Source organism: Stegostoma tigrinum, chromosome 1 (genome assembly GCF_030684315.1).
Source record: "Stegostoma tigrinum isolate sSteTig4 chromosome 1, sSteTig4.hap1, whole genome shotgun sequence".
Lineage (NCBI taxonomy): Eukaryota > Metazoa > Chordata > Chondrichthyes > Orectolobiformes > Stegostomatidae > Stegostoma > Stegostoma tigrinum.
This window is the reverse complement of record NC_081354.1, coordinates 114,923,303-114,943,467: the sequence shown is the minus strand read 5'-3', so window position 1 is coordinate 114,943,467 and position 20,165 is coordinate 114,923,303. Positions and strand designations below refer to the sequence as shown.

At 39.5% G+C, this 20,165-nt stretch overlaps 1 protein-coding gene across 1 annotated transcript in view; it reads left to right on the top strand.

Annotated features, from left to right (window-relative positions):
* The first annotated feature begins 953 nt into the window (after window positions 1-953).
* The window catches only part of fgl1 (fibrinogen-like 1), a 29,892-nt gene continuing 10,680 nt past the window's right edge, over window positions 954-20,165 (top strand). The window contains exons 1-5 of the mRNA XM_048547122.2: window positions 954-1,182; window positions 1,317-1,395; window positions 2,813-2,996; window positions 10,956-11,115; window positions 14,098-14,195. Of these exons, the coding sequence (XP_048403079.1) occupies window positions 1,327-1,395; window positions 2,813-2,996; window positions 10,956-11,115; window positions 14,098-14,195 (511 nt within the window). The 5' untranslated portion in view covers window positions 954-1,182; window positions 1,317-1,326. The remainder of the gene's footprint in view (window positions 1,183-1,316; window positions 1,396-2,812; window positions 2,997-10,955; window positions 11,116-14,097; window positions 14,196-20,165) is intronic.

The window sequence follows — 20,165 nt, the reverse complement described above, 5'->3', positions numbered from 1 at the left end:
CACTATTTGTACAAAAGCCTTCTCTAATTTTAATCCATTTCACACAGCCGACATATTTCTCTGTACCATTCTCATTTGCACACTCACCTAACACATTTTACAGTGTAATAAAATGTGAGGCTGGATGAACACAGCAGGCCAAGCAGCATCTTATCTTGGAATTCTCCAGCATCTGCAGTTCCCATTATCTCTGATACATTTTACAGTGTAACTTATTTCATGAATTACTATGTGATAGTGAACTTCACTTTGCCACAACAGTTTGGGCAGGTTTTTTTCCACAAAGAATGGGGTGATGCTGAGTCCAAGTTGATAGGGATAGGAGTTGGACAGCAGAGTTTTGACATGGGCAATCTCTATTGACTGGTGGTAAAGGAGTAAGGCAAGGGCAATGTCCCATTCTACAGACCTTGCTAAGAATTGTAGAAGCAGAGCATTTTACAGGACAGAAGGAGGCCATTCAACCCATTGTGTCTACATTGGCTTTCGAAAGAACCACTCAGGTAGTCCCACTTTCCAGCCCTTCTCCGCAGTGCTCTAACTTACAAGAACTGTTACAAGAAGTTGTAAGCATGGTTAGAAGTTTGACCTGCCATTTTGCAAACCTGCTAATCTCATTCTGAGGTGGTGCCTGACTGGGGCACTCAAGCTAGCCTACGCTGGCCTGGCATTGGTAGGTGAGAGTGAGACACTGCCCCTTATTGAGCTAATTACACTCTTAAAAATCCTCACCATTTTAGTATAAATTCGTCAGAATTATTTGTTTTAATTTCTTAATTTTGTTTTAAATGTCATGATTCAGCCGCAGATGTTCTCCTGTTTACCTTAACCTCCCATTTGACGAAGCACAGAGGTCGAGCACCAGCAGTAATTGTAAAGCCTAATTCATTCCATGGAGTGTAAAGCTGTGTTGCCGTTTTTCTTCTTTAAAAAAAAACCCATCACATCAGCTCCGGCTATCTGTGCACTGGGATATGTTCCTAATTTTATTTTCCTGTGGTTACCCTCGAGTTTCCTTGGCTCTGCTGATGAGTGTTTTCTTTTGACAACGGTCTTGGGAAAGATTCCTGCACACTGAGTCACCAGAGATAAAATCAAAAACACAAAGCAGCTGAAGCTAAAACTCTGTTCCCCGTGCCTTGGAGCTAGAGGAGTTCTCTTGCTTCCATTGTCAGAAACAAAGTAGGTGTTTGTTCTTTGAATAGTTATTCAGTATATTTTGATTGTTACCATAGAATAAAGGTAAAGTCTTTGTCTCGTGATAATGGTGAGCTGGGGCTAATGTATTTCTCTCTTAATGTTGTGTTTACCAACAGAAGTTGAAAAATGCAGCGAGTCTCAGTTTGTGTGTGTTCCCTCTTTGTCTGTATCTTGTTGCTGGGCTGCAGTCGCGCGGTAAGTGAGCACAACCTGAGGGAAATGGTTGCATGCTACAGTTCTCGTTTCCGAGAGACTTTAAACTCAAGCGTTGCAATCGGAAAGCAAAATACACTGCTCACAACTTATTAATTGTATTTATTGGTTAGTCCATAAAACGTCTATGATACTAAAACGAAGTTGCGTTGGAAAGCCTTCTCATAACAGTGAGAGAAAAAAAACTGGGCCAGATGTTTTTTATTGTATTTCTGACCTCGGCCCTGCCTCCACCCCCAACCTTGTCCCATCTCACAACTTATGTGAACTTTGCACTTGTGAGAAACAGTGATGAAGCTGCAGTGAATGATTCACTCCTGAAAGAACTGGCAAGACAGCAACATTTCTGTTGAGGAATTGTAAGTACTGGGCGGGGGCGGGGGGCGGGGAGGAGGAGGAGAGCTGCCCAAGTGTCAATTTTGTTTTAATGACCAAGTCATTGAAAGGAGCCAATCTGATTTCAGGTCACTTTGCTGTGTTGTCTACTCCGGGTTGCTATTTTGACAGAAAATTGCATACATTCTGAGATATTTTTATCAGTTTAGTACATTGATTCTGGCAATGCTCTTTTCTAAGTTCTAAAATTTTATTTTTCTCGGCAACACTTAGATCAAGAAAGGAATGGTAAATTAAGGTTGGAGAAACTCCACGATGACTCTCCCCTAAAATCGCCTTTTCCTGTTACATCGGGAGTCCATGTAATTACAAAGGGAGAACTTCGCAAAGTTAACATGAGGTTTACAGCTATTTGAAATTACATTTAAAAGTAGTAATATAGACAATTTAGAAAAATATTCCAAAGCATTGACAGAGACTCGAACATAATATCAAACTGTTCAATCAAATTTTTGCATTTATGATCTATGAGCAATTAATTCAACATTCGGAATTACAAGATGTAAGATAACTATAGCTGCGCAAAGTAGTTCGCTTATTATCTATTTCAATTAAAATTAAATCTGAAGATAAAAACAGATGACAAAGAATTTATTGTCCTTTATGGCACTTACAAATTTTGATTTTGGAATGTAAGTGAACATGTTTTGTAGCACACATACACACATTACAGTTTTATTTTACCTGTGATGTGATGTGGCATCATTTGTGTTTCCAGATGTTAGCACAGTCTGCTCTTATGTCAGCACTGATATTTCTGCATAAAGGTTGACTGATTTGGTAGTAAAAACTAAGGCAAAAATCTGGTTGTGGTAGGAATTTAGTGCAAGAAAGCGGCCTTTGATTTAAAAGGAGTAGACAATGTTCCAGATTTAGCGTTCAAAATATGTTTCCGTCTACTTGATAATTTCCTGTGGCAATTTGAGCACGGAAATATTTCACAATTTTCTTGGGAGATTGTTTTGAAGGTGCATATTCTGAAAAAGCTTATTTGATTCCACAGACTCCAGTTGACTGTCAACAGGAACAAGAACGACTGAGAGCTCAGGTGAAAGCTCTGGAATTACAGATTAAAAGGCAGCAACTACAGATTCAGCGGCTCTTAAATGAAAGGGAAAATATTCATGACACCAGTGCTTCAGAAGATGGTGCTACTAATGATGTCGGAGGAAGAAATCTCTTTGCAGGTCACACATAATTTAGTTTTAACCCTAACATTTCTACAAGCATGAAGCTACTTTCACAATCACCAAGATGACAAAACACAGATGTTTAAAGTCACGGTAATAAAATGTGAGGCTGGATGAACACAGCAGGCCAAGCAGCATCTCAGGAGCACAAAAGCTGATGTTTCGGGCCTAGACCCTGCTCTCTGATGAAGGGTCTAGGCCCAAAACGTCAGCTTTTGTGCTCCTGAGATGCTGCTTGGCCTGCTGTGTTCATCCAGCCTCACATTTTATTATCTTGGAATTCTCCAGCATCTGCAGTTCCCATTATCTCTGTTTAAAGTCACAGTGATTTTGAAAGATGCACGAACCTTGAAAAGAGACAAACAGAAAAATACTAGAAATGCACAAAGCAGTCAGAAACAAATGAAAATACCAGTATGTTTTACATCAAGCTTGTCATCAATTTACTAACATCTGGGCACAGAATTAGTAATCTGTTTAAAATTTCCTTGGGCCATCTAATTAAAATATGTTAGAATTTGAGGACTCAATCAGTACACTTTCTTTCCATATATATTGAAACTCTTAGGTAAAATCCATTTCTTAGTGAACATTTGTCTGTTACACATAGTAACATTACAGAACATTTAATTGAATAAGCTTATGTATAAGAGATTTTTAAACAGTTGACTGAGACATATAAGAATGAGGTGGTTACGTTATATTTGTAATAATCACTGGTTAGATCAGAACTAGAGGACCACATACAGCATTAGTCACACACCTTATAGAAAGGATGTGATCACGTAAGAAATTTATCATGGAAAAAAAACCAAAAAACTGCAGATACTAGAAATCAGAAACAAAAACAGAAATTGCTGGGAAAGCTCAGCAGGTTGGGCAGCATCTGTGGAGAGAAAGCAGGGTTAGCTTTCTGAAGAAGTATCAACGGACCCGAAGCGTTAACTCTGCTTCCTCTCCACAAATTCACAATAAAATTGCCAAGTCTGGAGAATGTTAGCTTGGATAGGTTGCAATTGTTTGGAAAAGTGGAGGTTGAGAGGGGAATAAAATTCTGATCAGCCTGGGGAGACTGGATTGGAAGGATCAACTCTCCCTAGCAAAGCAATTAATAATAGGGGCATAGTGAATGTTTAAAGGGAATTGAAAAAAAAATTACCTAGACCATTGTGAAGTCTGGAACTTACTGTCTGTGAGGTTGGTGATGGCAAAAAATGCTTGTTACTTTTTTTTAAAAAAAAGCTGCTTTAATACACTGTAATGTTCAAAGCTAGAATGCAGGAGTCACTGGAGCTCTTTTGCAGCAGACAGACACAATTGGTCGATGTTTCTCTGTTTCTAGATGTTAACCTGCAACCTACTGTAAGTTAAAAGAATTAAAATGTTCCCTCTGGACATTCTTAATACAAGTCAGATTGCATTTTCCCACCATACTAACCAACATCTTCTAAAATCTTCCAATATCTAAGTAACATTTTGCTCTGTGGGACACAGGGAGACTGGATTTAAAGCTTTTATCATAGCAATAAGAATTAGCACATACATAAATAACATTAGATGCCAATTGTAGAGAAAGATTCAGTATTGAATGATACAAGGTGTCAGACAGAAGATAATGTAATGGAATCGTAGTGTAATGCTAGTGTTACTGAGAATAATAATCCCAACACTCCAGACTGTTATTTTAAAGACACAAGTTCACCACAGGAGTTGGTGGAATGTAAATTTAATCAATAATTCAATCTGGAATAAAAAGACTCCTAGTAATGACCATGAAACTACTCAACAGTTAGGAAAGAAAATCGAGGATTCTCACAGATCCTGTCTTGCATGTACTCCAGACTCACAACAATATACTGGATTCGCACTCACCTTTTGAAATTGGCTAGCAAGACAATTCATATCAAACGGTGTCAGAAAAGTCAAATAAGAATAAAGTTGTATGAAGTGCCGAGCATCAAATGATACACTGACAACGACAAATGCAAACACCTGCCCATTGCCCCCTGAAGAAGTGGTTTCAGACTGATATAGATAGGTTGAGTGAGTGGGCAAGAATCTGGCATATGGAGTAAATGTGGGGAAATCTGAAGTTTTTTTTAATTTGGCTAGAAAACTGAGTACCCAGTTATCACTTAAATTGAGAATGACTGTTGAGTTCTGAAATGCAGAGGAATTTAGGTGTTCTTGTGCTAAAGTCACAATAAGTTAGCATACAAGTATACATGTCACAAAAAGGCAAATAGGATGCTATTCTTTTATACAAGAGAAATTTAACATAGTTCTGAGAATGCTATGCTACAATGATACAGGACATTGGTAAGGTTATACTCAAATACTTTGCGATGCTTTAGTCTCCTTATTTAAAAAAGATGTTAGTACATAGGAGGAAATTTTGGAAAGGTTTACAAGATTGATATCTGGATTGAGTAGGTTATCTCATGAGGATCAGTTGGACAGACTGGATTTGTTTCTGCTGGAAGAGTCACAGGTGACTTTGTTTTAAGTGAATAAGATCCTGAATCGTCTTGACAAGGTGGACATGGAAAGATGTTTTCTTTTGTGGGGGAGTCCAGAATTCAGGTGCATTATTTTGAAATTAGGGGTTCTCTTCTCAGGACACAGGAGAGGGGGAATATTTTTCTCTCAGCAGATTGTGCAACTTCAAAACTCTCTGCTTCAGAATGTAGCAGAGGCAGGGTTATAAAATATTTTAAAGACAGAGACAGATTGATTCTTGCCAGGAAGGGGAATCAGGGTTATTGCGGCATAGATGGGATAAGGAAAATCAAAATGAAAATCAAATGGATCAGTCATGATGTAATTAAATGTTCTAGTTAGCCTACTTCTGCTCCCACTTTGTATTTTCACATGTACTTCCTACTAATTCTCATCATGTGGAATACCATTTGGAAGAAGAAATAAACATAGCATCATGACTGACTGAACTGACCAAGCCCTGAAAGACATACCTGCCAGAAGCTAGGCCAGCAGCAGATGGGAAGAAAGAAATTGCTACCCTCCCCATCATCATTTGCCTGTCCATTTTCCATGTCAGACATGGAAGGAATGTTCACTACAATATTCTTGTAGTGTATTCTAGTCTCCATGTCTCCTACAGAGCCACTGTCTTCACACTGATGATACTGCCCATCACATTGTACGGCATTACTTAAATGGTTCAGTCCTCCACTGTTACTAGGTCAGAATTCACCTAATGATGGGATCAACCCTGGTTTCAATGAGAAATGTAGGAAAGCATACCAGAGAAGTACCAGTAAAAGCTGGCAAAGCCACTGCACAGAATTACACGCAAGCTAAACAGCAAGAGAAGCGTGCAAACACAATCCTGGAATAGATCAAAGTTCTGCAGTTCAGCTATATCCAGTTGAGAATGGTGGTGGACAATTAAGCAACAGGAGGAGGAGACGCCAAAATCATCCCCGTTCTTAATGAGGTGGGAGCCCAGCACATTAGTGCAAAAGATAATACTAAAGCCTTGGAACTACCTACCTCAAAAAGTGTCAATAGACATTCCATCTCAGTGTCATCCTGAAATCCCCTGCATTATAGGTACCAGTCTTTTACATTAAGTCAATCAATTTGTTAATCAAATCACAATGGAGGACATTGGATATTGCAAAGGCTGTGGGTGCTGACAGCATCCTAGTTGTGGTACAAAACATTGCAGAACTTCAACATAATAAAGTTTGAAGCTGTATGAACACAGCAGGCCAACTAGCATCTCAGGAGCATATTGCCATGAGGCAAGCTGTTCCAGTGCAACTATAACACAGCTATCAACCTGACAATGTCGAAACTTGCCTATCTACCAAAAGGAGTACCAATCAAATTCAGCAAATTACCACCCCATTACTTTTCTGATCATCAGCAAAATGACGGGCAGTGTAATTGACAGTGCAGTTAACCAAGCCCAAGGAAGGAGGGTGTCCAAGTTCAATCACCAGGGTCAGTATTTTTAACAGGACCCAGGCTTAACCAACCAGAACAAGGTCAACCCTACTCACCAGAAGAACAAAATTAGTGAGGAGTTTCTCTGATGATCAAAGATTCTGTGTCTCTCATTCTCCTCCTATCACAGGATATCTATCTCCCACATTTGCTGCTGCTAGGCTCAAATGAGACAGAACCAGCCTGCAATTGCAGCAGCAAATTGGAAGGTAAATTATGGTGATGAGCCAGTCACTGAGTTTGCTGTTGGCTGGCTTGGGCCTTGGGGGTGCTCTGCATGGATCTAGGACTGGGAGGTTGCTGTTAGCTGAGTTCAGGGGTGCTGTCTGTACATGGATGGGGGCGAAGCTGTAAGGAAAAGGCTTCAAGGGCCGGTGAAGAAAGGAATAGGCTGCAAGGGAGAAGGAGAAGAATGAGGCTGCCATGTAGGAGAGAAGAAAGAACCTGTTGTGTGATACAGGAAGGGGAAGGAGGGGACTGGAAAACGGTGGGCAGAGGAGGAGGCTGCAAAGAGAGAACTTTCAGCAGTGGAATACTCAACTACTTACGGACCACAAAAGGCTTGAAATCACTAAGGTAATTAATTGCTGGAAAAATAAATATGGAATGTCTAAACTAAATCTGTATTAACTCAGCTTGCACAAGGGGGCATAGCTACAAATTGAGGGGTGATAGATTTAAGACAGATGTCAGAGGCACGTTCTTTACTCAGAGAGCGATAAGGGCGTGGAATGCCTTGCCTGCCAATGTAGTTAACTCAGCCACATTAGGGGCATTTAAACAGTCCTTGGATAAGCATATGGATAATGATGGGATAGTGTAGGGGGAGGGGTTTAGATTAATTCACAGGTCGGCGCAACATAAAGGGCCGAGGGGCCTGTTCTGCGCTGTATTGTTCTATGTTCTATGTTCTATAATATTTGTAGAAATATTTACTGGATGCTATTATAATTAGCCCTGTTATTTGTTAAATTTAATTCTGCAGTTGAGACATGAGATGCAGTAAATGCCTGGGTAAAATATACCAAAGTTAAGCACATGTGATGGAATGGCTTTATCTATGACCTCACTGGTTTGCAGAGGAGTGTTGAGGATGATGGTTTTATTTGTACAGAAGTATCTGTGAGTTACTTTAACAAAAAATATCTTTCTTGCTAACTCATGTCTTTGCCGATTTAAACATTGTACTGTCAAGGAAATCAATGCTTTTTTGTGTGTTGTTCTAAGTTTAATAGAGGATTAATAATTGTTCTAATTTGGGTTTCTGTGTGAGTCAAGTACAGAAAACATTGTTATTATATGACTGCCTCACCAAAGAAATGAATCAGTGAGAGTGAAGCCCCTGCAAATCAAGAATTAGCCTCCCCAGATTATAAGGATAATCTTACGAAGAGCACTCGATTCAGGATTCTGCTTAAAGCCATATTGAAAGAATTGGTTGCATAATATGAATGACCATGTTGTATGCAATTGTCGAACAAAGAGATGGTAGAGTTGGTTGTACGAAACCCTGAGCTTTCAATGGGCATTATAAATAAAGGAATAAGAACAAAGTTGCTGGAAAAGCTCAACAGGCCTGGCAGCATCTTTGAAGGAAAAAACAGAGTTAACGTTTTGGGTCCGGTGACCCTTTGTCAGAACCTGAAACCGGACACCAGACCCAAAACGTTAACTCTATTTTCTCCTTCACAGATGCTGCCAGACCTACTGAGCTTTTCCAGAAACGTTCTTTTTGTTCCTGATTTACAGCATCCGCAGTTCTTCTGGTTTTTATTATACATAAAGGCTTGGAGTGAAAATATAAAGATGTTTTTCTGAACTTATATGAACAGTTTGACTCCACTGTGACTGTGGTTTCCAATTCTGGGTACTGGAAGAATGCTATAGCTTTATAGAAGATTCAGAAGAGATTTTCTAGAATGCCTAAAGGAATGAGGGATTACACAGAAGCTGAGTTTGTTCTCTGAGCCAAGAGGTCTGTGTGGAGTTGTTGGAGGTATATAAAATTATGAAGGATTGAGATAAGGTAGAGGGCAGAGACTCTTTCGAAAGGGCGAGGGTTTGATAAACAGACGGCCTAGATTTAAATTCACTTACATTTGTTGGCAAATGAGCCAAAGGCAACACATGGAAGAAATTTTACACAAGCAGTGATGATGTGGAGGTGCCAGCATTGGACTAAGTTGGACAAGGTCAACAATCACACGACACCAGGTTGTAGGCCAACATGTTTATTTGAACACAGAAGCTTTTGGAGCATTGCCTCTTCCTCACGTGTAATGAGGGAGGAAGTAAAAGATCAAAGGATTGTATAACTGATGTAAATATATTTAATAACGCTAAATTGGCCAGCTGACTCCATCCTGTTAAATCCTTAATCAGTTAGAAAGGAGATGCATGCTTGAATTGAATAATATGCAACTATCGAATTTATTTTTAGTCACTGTCCTGCGATAACTAAAGGTTTTATCAATGAATGCAAGAGGTGACATCTTAGGTCAAACAATGCCTTCTGGTGTGCGGCCTTGTTTAGTAACTGCCCGTGTTTTAGTGTGGAGTCAGACTGGTTTTATTTCCCAATCAGAAATTCAGAAAATGCCCCACTGATGTCCATAAATTGTGTACATCTTGAACAAAGTGTATCTGAAAATACAAATCTGCAAATGCAAATTCACCCCATAGATTTATAGGTCTGCATCTGCACGTGTGCGGGTGTGTGTGTGTGCGTGTATGCACACATGAAAGAAAGAGAGAGAGAGAGAGAGTGTGTGAGAGAGATAGAGAATGTATAGTGTAGTGGGGTCACCTATAGGGTGACATGAACCCAGTATCAATGTTGAGGCTGTCCTCATGGGTACCACACCTGGTTATCAGCCTCAGCACAATGACTGTGCGTTATTGTGTATCCCGAAGTCCACCTTGTAGGACATTTACCTGAAGATCCAAGGCAAAATTCTCCTGTCTGCTAAAATGTTCCCCCACTGGCAAATGCAAAAGAAAATCGTTATAGTTGTTCAAGGCCCATCATCTCAGCTCCAGGATATCTCTGCAGGAGTTCCTCAGGGGAATTCCCAGCATTTGCAACTGTGTTCTCAATGACCTTCTGCCCATCAGAAGATCAGAAATGAGAATTTCTGCAGTTGGTAGTACAATGTTTGGTATCATTTGCACTTCCTCAAATACCAAAACAGTTTTGCCCACATGCACAAGACCATCTGCAAGACACAAGTCAGGAATGTGTTATTTTCCATGTGCCTGGATGATTACAGCTCGATCAAAACTCAAGAAGTTAACCATGAGAAACCAGACTGCTTTATTGGTATTCCATGAACAGCCTTAAAAATTAATTCCCATGTCATAGAAGACAGTGACTGCTGTCTGATTCACACATGTCCTTCAGGGAACGAAGTTTGCCATCCTTACCTGGTTTAGTCTCCATGTGACTCCAGATCTATAGCAAGATAGCTGACTCTTAACTGCCCTCTGTCATGTTGCTAGCAAGTTACTCACTTCAAGGGCAATTAGGCATGGACAACAAATGCTGGCCTTGACAATGAAGCCCACATCCCATGAAAGAATAACTTTCAGAACGAAAACTAAATGTTGGTTTGTTCGCAATGCCCATATTCCATAAATGAATAAAAATAACAAATAAGGCACTTAGGCTTTTGAGCATGTATTATCTCAAACCACTGTAATCAGATTCACCCCGTAAACATTCAAGCCCTTTGCAGGTTATGCACAATGAAGTTGTGATTAAGTAGATTACTACTTCCCTTTCAGGAATGAATCCTGTCTAATCCCCCCACTGGGAGACTTTCTCTGCTCTTGCCACCCCTTCAACTCCAACTGTTCCAACTGTCTTTCCTGTTACCTATTTTCTGTCCTTCTCCCTATTCTCCTATACTCACTACTCTATCCTTCAACCTCCTCCTTGGGTGTAATGTCAACTGATGAAATTTTGAAATTTTATTTTTCATAAAGACTGTGCAGAGATCTACAGCAGTGGGGCCAGATGGAGTAAGTTTTACAGAATTCAGCCATTGTCATCTCCCACAAGCTTCAAGGTGTACTGTGATATGACAGATGGTGGTGGCTGGACTGTCATCCAGAGACGGACTGATGGCAGTGAAAACTTTGACAGGTTTGGTATTATTTTAAACTAACAACATTTACATACAAATCTTGAACATGATTGAACAAATTAATCTGATGCAAAAAAGATTTCAAAAGAATGAATAAATAATAAAATCTGCATATGGTCACTGTATTCAATGAATAGAGGACAATGCTCATAATCCTGCTGAGTCTACCCTTTAGAAAAAAAACTCAAATACCATTGCCCCGTCCTTTGGTAGAAGCTTTCAAAATTCTTTCCATAATTATGACAATTCAATTTTCCATCGAAACTTGCTTCAGCATGATGCCGCTGTTCTCAGAAATTGATGTTTGCATCTATTGCTAAACACACTCAATCTTTCATAGCTCATAGGAGTAAATTTTTTCTTACAATGTGTTGCTTTGACATAGCAACCTCTTGAACAAATTACAACTGTTTTTGTAAAAAGGATGTAAGCATTTGAAATTTACTGAAAATTTGACTGACATTAAAATTCAGTACTCAAAACATAGGACTGGATTTTATGGGGTCCCTTGTGATAGAAACTTACTCTGAAAAGTCAGACAAAGGTCTTCTTACTGACAGAAACACATTGACAGAACCTCCTCACACAGAGAGCTAGCTGCCCTGTGTTAATGTGGTGTTTGTCGTCTGGAGGAAATCTTGCCTCAGAGCTGACATTCTAATTGGTCAGCAGCAGCGCTAAAAATCCATCAATGACAGTGTTACTACATGAAGAAGAGGAACTAATGCAGGCTAGGCCATGGCTAATTCCTGGGTATCGCCAGGGAAAAGGCAGCAGATTCAAAGGGATGAGGAAGGTAGGGTACTCAGTTTGAAAGCTTGGTGAGGGTGTGTTAAGTAGGGGAGGGGGTTGCATGCGATTCCCAAAGGATTCCCTTATACAACACCAGCCATGCAATAAAAATTGCTGGGTTATCCACTTAGATTTGATCCCCTCCTGCAATGAGAAAGGAAACAACAGGAGTGGGATGAGGCATTTAATTGGCCCTGAATTAACCACAAAACGGTTGATGCATCCACAAGTCCTATGAAATACGTTAGCGGGCCTGGACATATACTGCATTTTACAGACCACCTTGTCTTCAAACACACTGGTAAGGAATGTAATATCAACCCATAGAATCGCTTGTTAACTTGCACAAAATTACTTTTCGTTGAAGTGTAACAATTCAACAATTGAAATCTCTACAAAGATATAACTTCTGTGAATTTTGTAGCAGATATTGCAATGGGAAAATCCTCTACCAAATAATTAGAGCTTTTAATAATAAAAATCGTGATAAATTATTACCTTTCACTTCCACACTATTGGTATTATATGAGATGTGTGCTTTATGATGGAAAGTCAGAAATAAATGAAAAACACTCTGCTGAACACTAAACAAATGTTGTCTGATTTGATCTTAAAGAATATCATTCATCCATTTTTACCAATGCCTGTCTGAAGGTAAGCCATTCAAATTTATCCTGCTGAACTCTGATCATCATGTGAATAGTGCAATTCTTTAATAATTGCTGGGTCAAAATCCTGGAATGTTCTAACCAGTAGCACAGTGGATGTAGCTTTATCACACGGATCACAGAAATTCACGAAGATAGTTCACTGTCATCAGCACCTTCTCCAAGCCAATTAAAAGTGGCAACAGTGCCACATTCTGTAAATACAAGACTATTTACGAAAATGGTACCTCTGAAACTGGCAGTTACACATACTGGATCCTTAGAGATTAGAAATAAAAAAAATTTCAGACCACTGCGATCTGTCAAGACAACCGCAGAAAATATACATCTGAATTTATGTAGTCAACGGTGGGGTTTCAACAAATATATATTATTTGTACTGAAGAAACAACACAGTAAAGACAGGTGACTCTACACATTTGATTGTTTAATCTGCCAGTGAATCTGTGTTTGGCATTACTATTGGACCTTAGAATGGCAGAAGTCAAAATGGCCAATTAAAATTCTCTTTTATGGGTGTATTGGCATTTTTAAATGCACTGACATCAATTACTTTGTTTACTTTAAAGTATCAATTTATGTGAAAGCATCAGCCAAGTTTAATGATTGTACTGGTACATTTGAATCAGCTTCTAGCTTTGAAAATGCTTCTAGATAATAGCTCCTAACATTGAAAACTTGAAGAAATTAACAAAAATAAATGTGTACATTTCTTTCCAATGTTTTTTAATAATTAATTTCTATAGAACGCTTGAGTCACCTTTTAAGCCAAATAGTTGACACCTAAAATTATAATATTTATGTTTGGTGCTTTATTTTCTTCAGAAAGTGTTCATCATTACCACCAGTGAAGCTCCTGGCGACACAACCCTGCAGCACTCTTGAAGATAGCAATCTACTACACTCTGCTCAACTACCACACTCCCCCCACCTCTGTAGCTGCAATAAAAGGGGCACTGTAAATAGCCCAGAATTGTAAACAAACCCCCAAGTCCCAGTGTTTATTCTCCAAATTCCCACCTTCCTTACGAAAATTGTATTTGTATTCCCAAGCATATGATTTTTAAAAATGTGTGCATTTTTTCTAGGATGTTACTTTTCCAGGCAATTATTCAGTTGATGAGGTGTTTCCATTTCTAGTGAATTATGGATATTCAGGATGATGAATAATGGATGTTGGTGTATATTTAATAATGGATTTGCTTAGATCAAATTAATAATACATGCATATTGTTGTCAAGATTGGAGAAATCCAAAACCATCAACGGCAATTGAGCTCATCAGCATTTGGTTACATAATCATTATTTTGTACTAAATAATTTTTCACAATTTACATTAGGTTTGCTTTATGGTCCTTAGCATGTAGATTTTAGAGAAATTAATCAATGCCATTTTAAAGTATCCTCAGATGAGGAATTCATCAATGGCTTCTATTCCTGGTTACTTCATTCTTATACATACTTGTGTACTTATTTCTCAAAAAAATGAAATATAATACATTGCTTCTTTTTTAAATCAAGAGTCTGGTCTGATTACAAGGAGGGCTTCGGAAACTTTCAATCTGCCAATGGAGAATACTGGATTGGAAATGATAACTTGAATCACCTTACATCACAGGGTGAGTATTCCAATATCTTTTTATATAGTGAGCTGTACTATTTTCTAGCTGAAACATAAATTGATCTGCGATAATAAGGTGTAGAGCTGGATGAACACACAAAGAAGAAGGGTCTAGGCCTGAAATGTCAGCTTTTCTGCTTCTCTGATGCTGCTTGACCTGCTGTGTTCATCCAGCTCTACACCTTGTTATCTCAGATTCTCCAGCATCGGCAGTCTCTACTATCTCATAAATTGAACTGACAGGTTACAATGGCTGCATTGACCTCCTGCCAGCTATTTCATGAGAACAGAAATAAATTTTATGTCTTCAGAGTCCAAAGCAAAGGGAAGACTCCGCACAAAAGATGCCTCTTTGATTCTTGGTCCCATCATTGCTGAAGGATTGAGAGGCATTTAGAAATTTAAAAGCTAGTCTTGATGTTGCAGATTTTTATTTTTAAAACAGATGGTGCAGAAAAACTGAAACCATTATTGCTGCAGTTGATGCACTGCAGCTGTGCCACAAAATGGCAGAAGCACCTACTCAAAGTATTTGAAGATCTTATCCCTGAAAGGTGTGCTATGGTCAGAGTGGCTTCTATGGGGCTGGCATAAATTATTGCATGCCTTTTTTAAAAATTCCTTAATGGGGTGAGGGCATCACTGGCTAGCCAGCATTTATTGCTCATCCCTAATTGCCCAGATGGCAGTTCAGAGTCAACTACATTGTTGTGGGCCTGGAGTCACGTGTAGCCCTCCGATGAAGGGTCTAGGCCCGAAACGTCAGCTTTTGTGCTCCTGAGATGCTGCTTGGCCTGCTGTGTTCATCCAGCTTCAGACTTTGTTATCAAGGATGGCAGTTTCCTTCCCTAAAGGACATTAGTGAACCAGATGGGTTTTTCCTAACAATTGTCAATGGATTCATGGTCATCATTAGATCCTGAATTCCAGATTTTTTTTATTGAATTAAGATATCACCATCTGCCATGCCGGGATTCAACCCCAGGTCCCCAGAACATTACCTGGGTCTCTGGATTAACTGTCCAGTGATAATACCACTAGGCCATTGCCTCCCCTACTTTGTACCCTAAAGTTCTCCTGTGCAACATTAAGCTGAGCACATTATAAAATTATCAAGTGCTGAATGTTCACACATTTTCAGTACAGTGGTAGGAAGAAGTCTCATACTTAATTCATTCTTTTTCAGCATTTCTAAATTTTCAGATTCCTTACCATCTTGAGGTTCATTTTCTCTTCACATTATGAAGAATATTAATGCCTCATCTTGGAGTCACAAGAAAATACCTCCTGAAAATCCTTTTCCTATACTTTTTTGAATATTGGTCTTTGTGCCAAACTGATTAAATTGTGTTAATTTTTCAAAAAAGCATCATTTATCCATTTTCAAAATTATTTCTGTGATGTGGGCTTCACTAACCAAACTAGTATTCTTTTTCGCCCATTTCTAGTTGCCTTAAGGAAGTGGTGATTGATCTGAGTCAGTGCAATCCAGCAATTTGACACAATTGAATTGATTTATTGATTATTTCAGAAAGTAGCTAAAAACAAACCATGGCGGTGTGAGACTAGATCACTTGTAAGCCAGGCTGAGTTAAGTAAACATATTTCCTTCCACGAGGATCAATACTAAACCAGATAGGTTTTTATCTCAAACAGACAGCTTCATGAACACTTTTGCTCAATGCTGTTTTTATTTGCCATATTTATTTTTAGATTGACCTTAAATCCATGTTACAATAATTTGTTACAAAAAATCTGAGTTCGGATGATTTGCATTATTAGTAGAATGATATAGTCATGACAGGACTATTCTCCTGTGGTCTCTAGCATCATTAGGCACCAGGATGCAAAGGCACATTTTACATGTTGTTGGGATATAAATAGAAAAAAAAATGTAGAAACATAGAAAATAGGAGCAGGAGTAGGCCACTTGCTCCTTCAAGCCTGCTCTGTTATTCAACATGATCATTCAACTCAGCATCCTGTTCACTCTTTCTCCCTGTACCCTTTGATTCCTTTAGTCCTAAGAACTATATCGAACTCCTTGAAACTTGCATCATTTTGGTCTCTAACTCTTGTTATGTCATAGAATTATACAGGCTGACCTCATTCTTGGTGAGGAAATTTCTCCACATCAAAGCCCTAAATGGATACCCAAATGCTTACAGTATGACCCTGGTTCTGGACTCCCTGGTCATCAGAAACATCTTTCCTGTATTTAACCTGTGTAGACCTGTATGAATTTAATAGGTTTCAACGAGATCCCCCTCATTTTTCTCAATTTCAATGAATATAGTGCTAACCAATCCAGTCCTAATTTGGAAAGTTACAATTTGGACCAAACTTTTGCATCCAATTACAATTCACCTATCTGTACCTGTTTAGACAATAACATAGCTGAGGCAGGAAACCAGCAATATGCACTGATCAGAAGCACAGGTGTTTCTGCTGTGTCTGGTTGATATTCACCCCTGGATTTCATTTACATTGTCTGTGCAGCAAGCAGAAAGAGGCAACTGGTAGGATTTTAGCTGGGGGAGATTCCATACCCAGGAAAATTACAGTGCATTTGCTGAGGTTTTGGGCTTGGGAAATGGAAAGGCAAATTGCAAAGGACAGAGGCCTGGACATTGGTTGTGGTGCCTTTGTGTTCCTGCACCAAACCAAAGAGTTTAAACCTTGCAGCTTAGGACCTCTGTACCTTCATGGAAAGACTCTACTGGGCATGCCTTTCATTGTGCAACAACAATGACTTTGGGCAGATATTAATCACAGGATTCCAATCCAGATTTATTCACAACATGTCCATTTGTATCAAATAACTGCCTTTGTCATCGAAAGAAACATAAACACTAATTCTACTGCAAGACAGGAACAGAACAATAGATACAGTTGCTCAACTTTAACTTCCAATCATTCCCCAGCACCCCATGCTTTTCATTGTCAATTTAGGTGGAAATTACAATGGATGAAATTTATTTTCCACTGCTTGCCAGAAACTATGTAGATTGAGTCAACATATATTAATGATTTTCTTTCAATATTTTCATTCATTTTCTATTTAAAACATCTTAATTATAAGAATGTAGGAACAGGAGTTGACTAGTCCAACTCTCACTTTGGCTGCACATCCCCAAGTATACTTTGTTGTGATATGTCTCATTGTCGGTATATCTATATACCTTTTAAGAGACACGGTATGTAAGTATGTCTTTGAGAGACATGCACATGATGTTATCAATGCATCATAACATGTGACCTGAGGGTGTAAAGATCTCAGACTCCATCTCAACTGGGTTCATTTGAAAGATAGCACAACTTGTAAACAAACAGCTGAATGTTAGAGACACTGAAGTTTCTGTGAACTTGATATTTATATATATCAGTGAGTTGTAATGATCATCTATTGGATTTTTCAATACTTGGGATCTGTTACTGAGTTGTAATGGATAACACAAATATCACTGAATCATTTAAAGATACCATGCTGGATGTAAAGTGTACATCATCCTTGGGGATCAAATGTTTATGAATCTCAGATTTAAAATAATGTATAATGCATTGTGAGACCCCAAAGGAGACTTCGCAAAAAGGAACTAGAGATGGGGAAACTATAAATTATTGGAGGAGATTGGAGATACCTGGTCCAAGAAATTGATAATAGCTGCAAATGGGCCTGGGGATTATGACGTGTATTTGATCTACACCCATTCCTTGTGATGCAGCCATAAGGACATGATAAATAAAAGCAAGTGTAGACTATTTGGCCTCTTTAGATTGCTCCACCAACATAGAACATAGAACAATACAGAGCAGAACAGGCCCTTCAGCCCTCAATGTTGCACCGACCTGTGAACTAATCTAAGCCCATCCCCCTTTACTATCCCATCATTATTCATATGCTTATCCAAGGACTGTTTAAATGCCCCTAATGTGGCTGAGTTAACTACATTGGCAGGCAGGGCGTTCCACGCCCTTACCACTCTCTGAGTAAAGAACCTGCCTCTGACATCTGTCTTAAATCTATCACCCCTCAATTTGTAGCTATGACCCCTTGTACAAGCTGAAGTCATCATCCTCGGAAAAAGACTCTCACTGTCCACCGGATCATCTTGTATGTCTCTATTAAATCCCCTCTTAGCCTCCTTCTCTCCAATGAGAACAGACCCAAGTCACTCAGCCTTTTCTCATAGGGCCTGCGCTCCAGACCAGACAACATCCTGGTAAATCTCCTCTGCATCTTTTCCAATGCTTCCACATCCTTCCTGTAATGGGGCGACCAGAACTGCACGCAATATTCCAAATGAGACCGCACTAACGTTTTGTACGGTTGCAGCGTGACATCACAGCTCCGGAACTCAATCCCTCTACCAACAAAACCTAACACACCGTAAGCCTTCTTAACAGCACTATCAACCTGGGTGGCAACTTTCAGGGATCTATGTACATGGACACCAAGATCCCACTGCACATCCACACTAGCAAGAATCTTTCCATTGACCCGGTATTCTGCCTTCCTATTATTCCTCCCAAAGTGAATCATCTCACATTTATCCGCATTGAACTCCATTTGCCACCTTTCGGTCCAATTCTGCAGTTTATCCAAGTCTCCCTGCAACCTGCAACATTCTTCCACACTGTCCACCACTCCACCAACATTAGTGTCATCTGCAAACTTACTAACCCATCCACCTATGCCTGCGTCCAAGTATTTATAAAAATGACAAACAGCAGTGGTCCCAAAACAGATCCTTGACGCACACCACTAGTGACCTGACTCCAGGCTGAATATTTTCTATCAACCACCACTCATTGCCTTCTTACAGAAAGCCAGTTTCTAATCCAAACTGCGAAATCTCCCTCAATCCTGAGCCTCTGTATTTTCTCCAATAGCCTACGATGTGGAACCTTATCAAAGGCTTTACTGAAGTCCACGTACACCACGTCAACTGCCCTTCCTTCATCCACATGCTTGGTCACCTTCTCAAAAAACTTAATGAGGTTTGTGAGACACGACCTGCCCTTGACGAATCCATGCTGACTGTCTCTAATCAAATTGTTGCTTGCTAGAGGATTATAAATCCTATCTCTTATAATCCTTTCTAAAACTTTTCCTACAACAGAAGTAAGGCTCACAGGTCTATAATTACCTGGGTCATCTCTACTGCCCTTCTTGAACAAGGGCACATTTGCAATCCTCCAGTCCTCTGGTACTAAACATGTAGACAATGAGGACTCACTGATCAAGGCCAAAGGCTCCGCCACCTCCTCCCTAGCTTCCCAGAGAATCCTCTGAAAAATCCCATCTGGCCCAGGGAATTTATCTACCTTCACACCTTCTAGAATTGATAACACCTCCTCCTTACTAACTTTAATCCTTTCAATTCTAGTAGCCCGTAATTCAGTCATCTCCTCTACAATATTCTCCTGTTCCTCAATGAAAACAAATGAGAAATAATCATTTAGCACCTCTCCAATCTCCACAGGGTCCACACACCACTTCCCACTTCTGTCTTTGACTGGCCCTATTCCTACCCTAGTCATCCTCTTATTCCTCACATACCTACATCGTGCTGCCCATTAATTTGTAAAATTTCTGCGCACAGCTCATTGGTTACATGCATGCCTCGCCAGGTACTCAAATTTGTGCCATACTTCAAGCTAACTTGCAATTCATAAGGGAACTGCATCACATTTGCTGGAATTGTTTACAGAGTGACTCTGAGCAGGAAGAAAATTAAATTGTGATGCAACAGTGGAGTTGGGACCTTCCCAAATGTTCCAACACTGAGACTACACTGGAGCCTTAATGGAAAAAGCAGACTGAAAGAGGGAAGTTTTCTTTCTGTAGGGCACCATTCATACAAAATTTCAGAAGACAGTGAGACAGAATATCTGTGACAGTCAATATCAGGAGTCAAGCTCTAAGGAGCTGGATGTGAGAAATACTTCAATAACTTCACAGGAA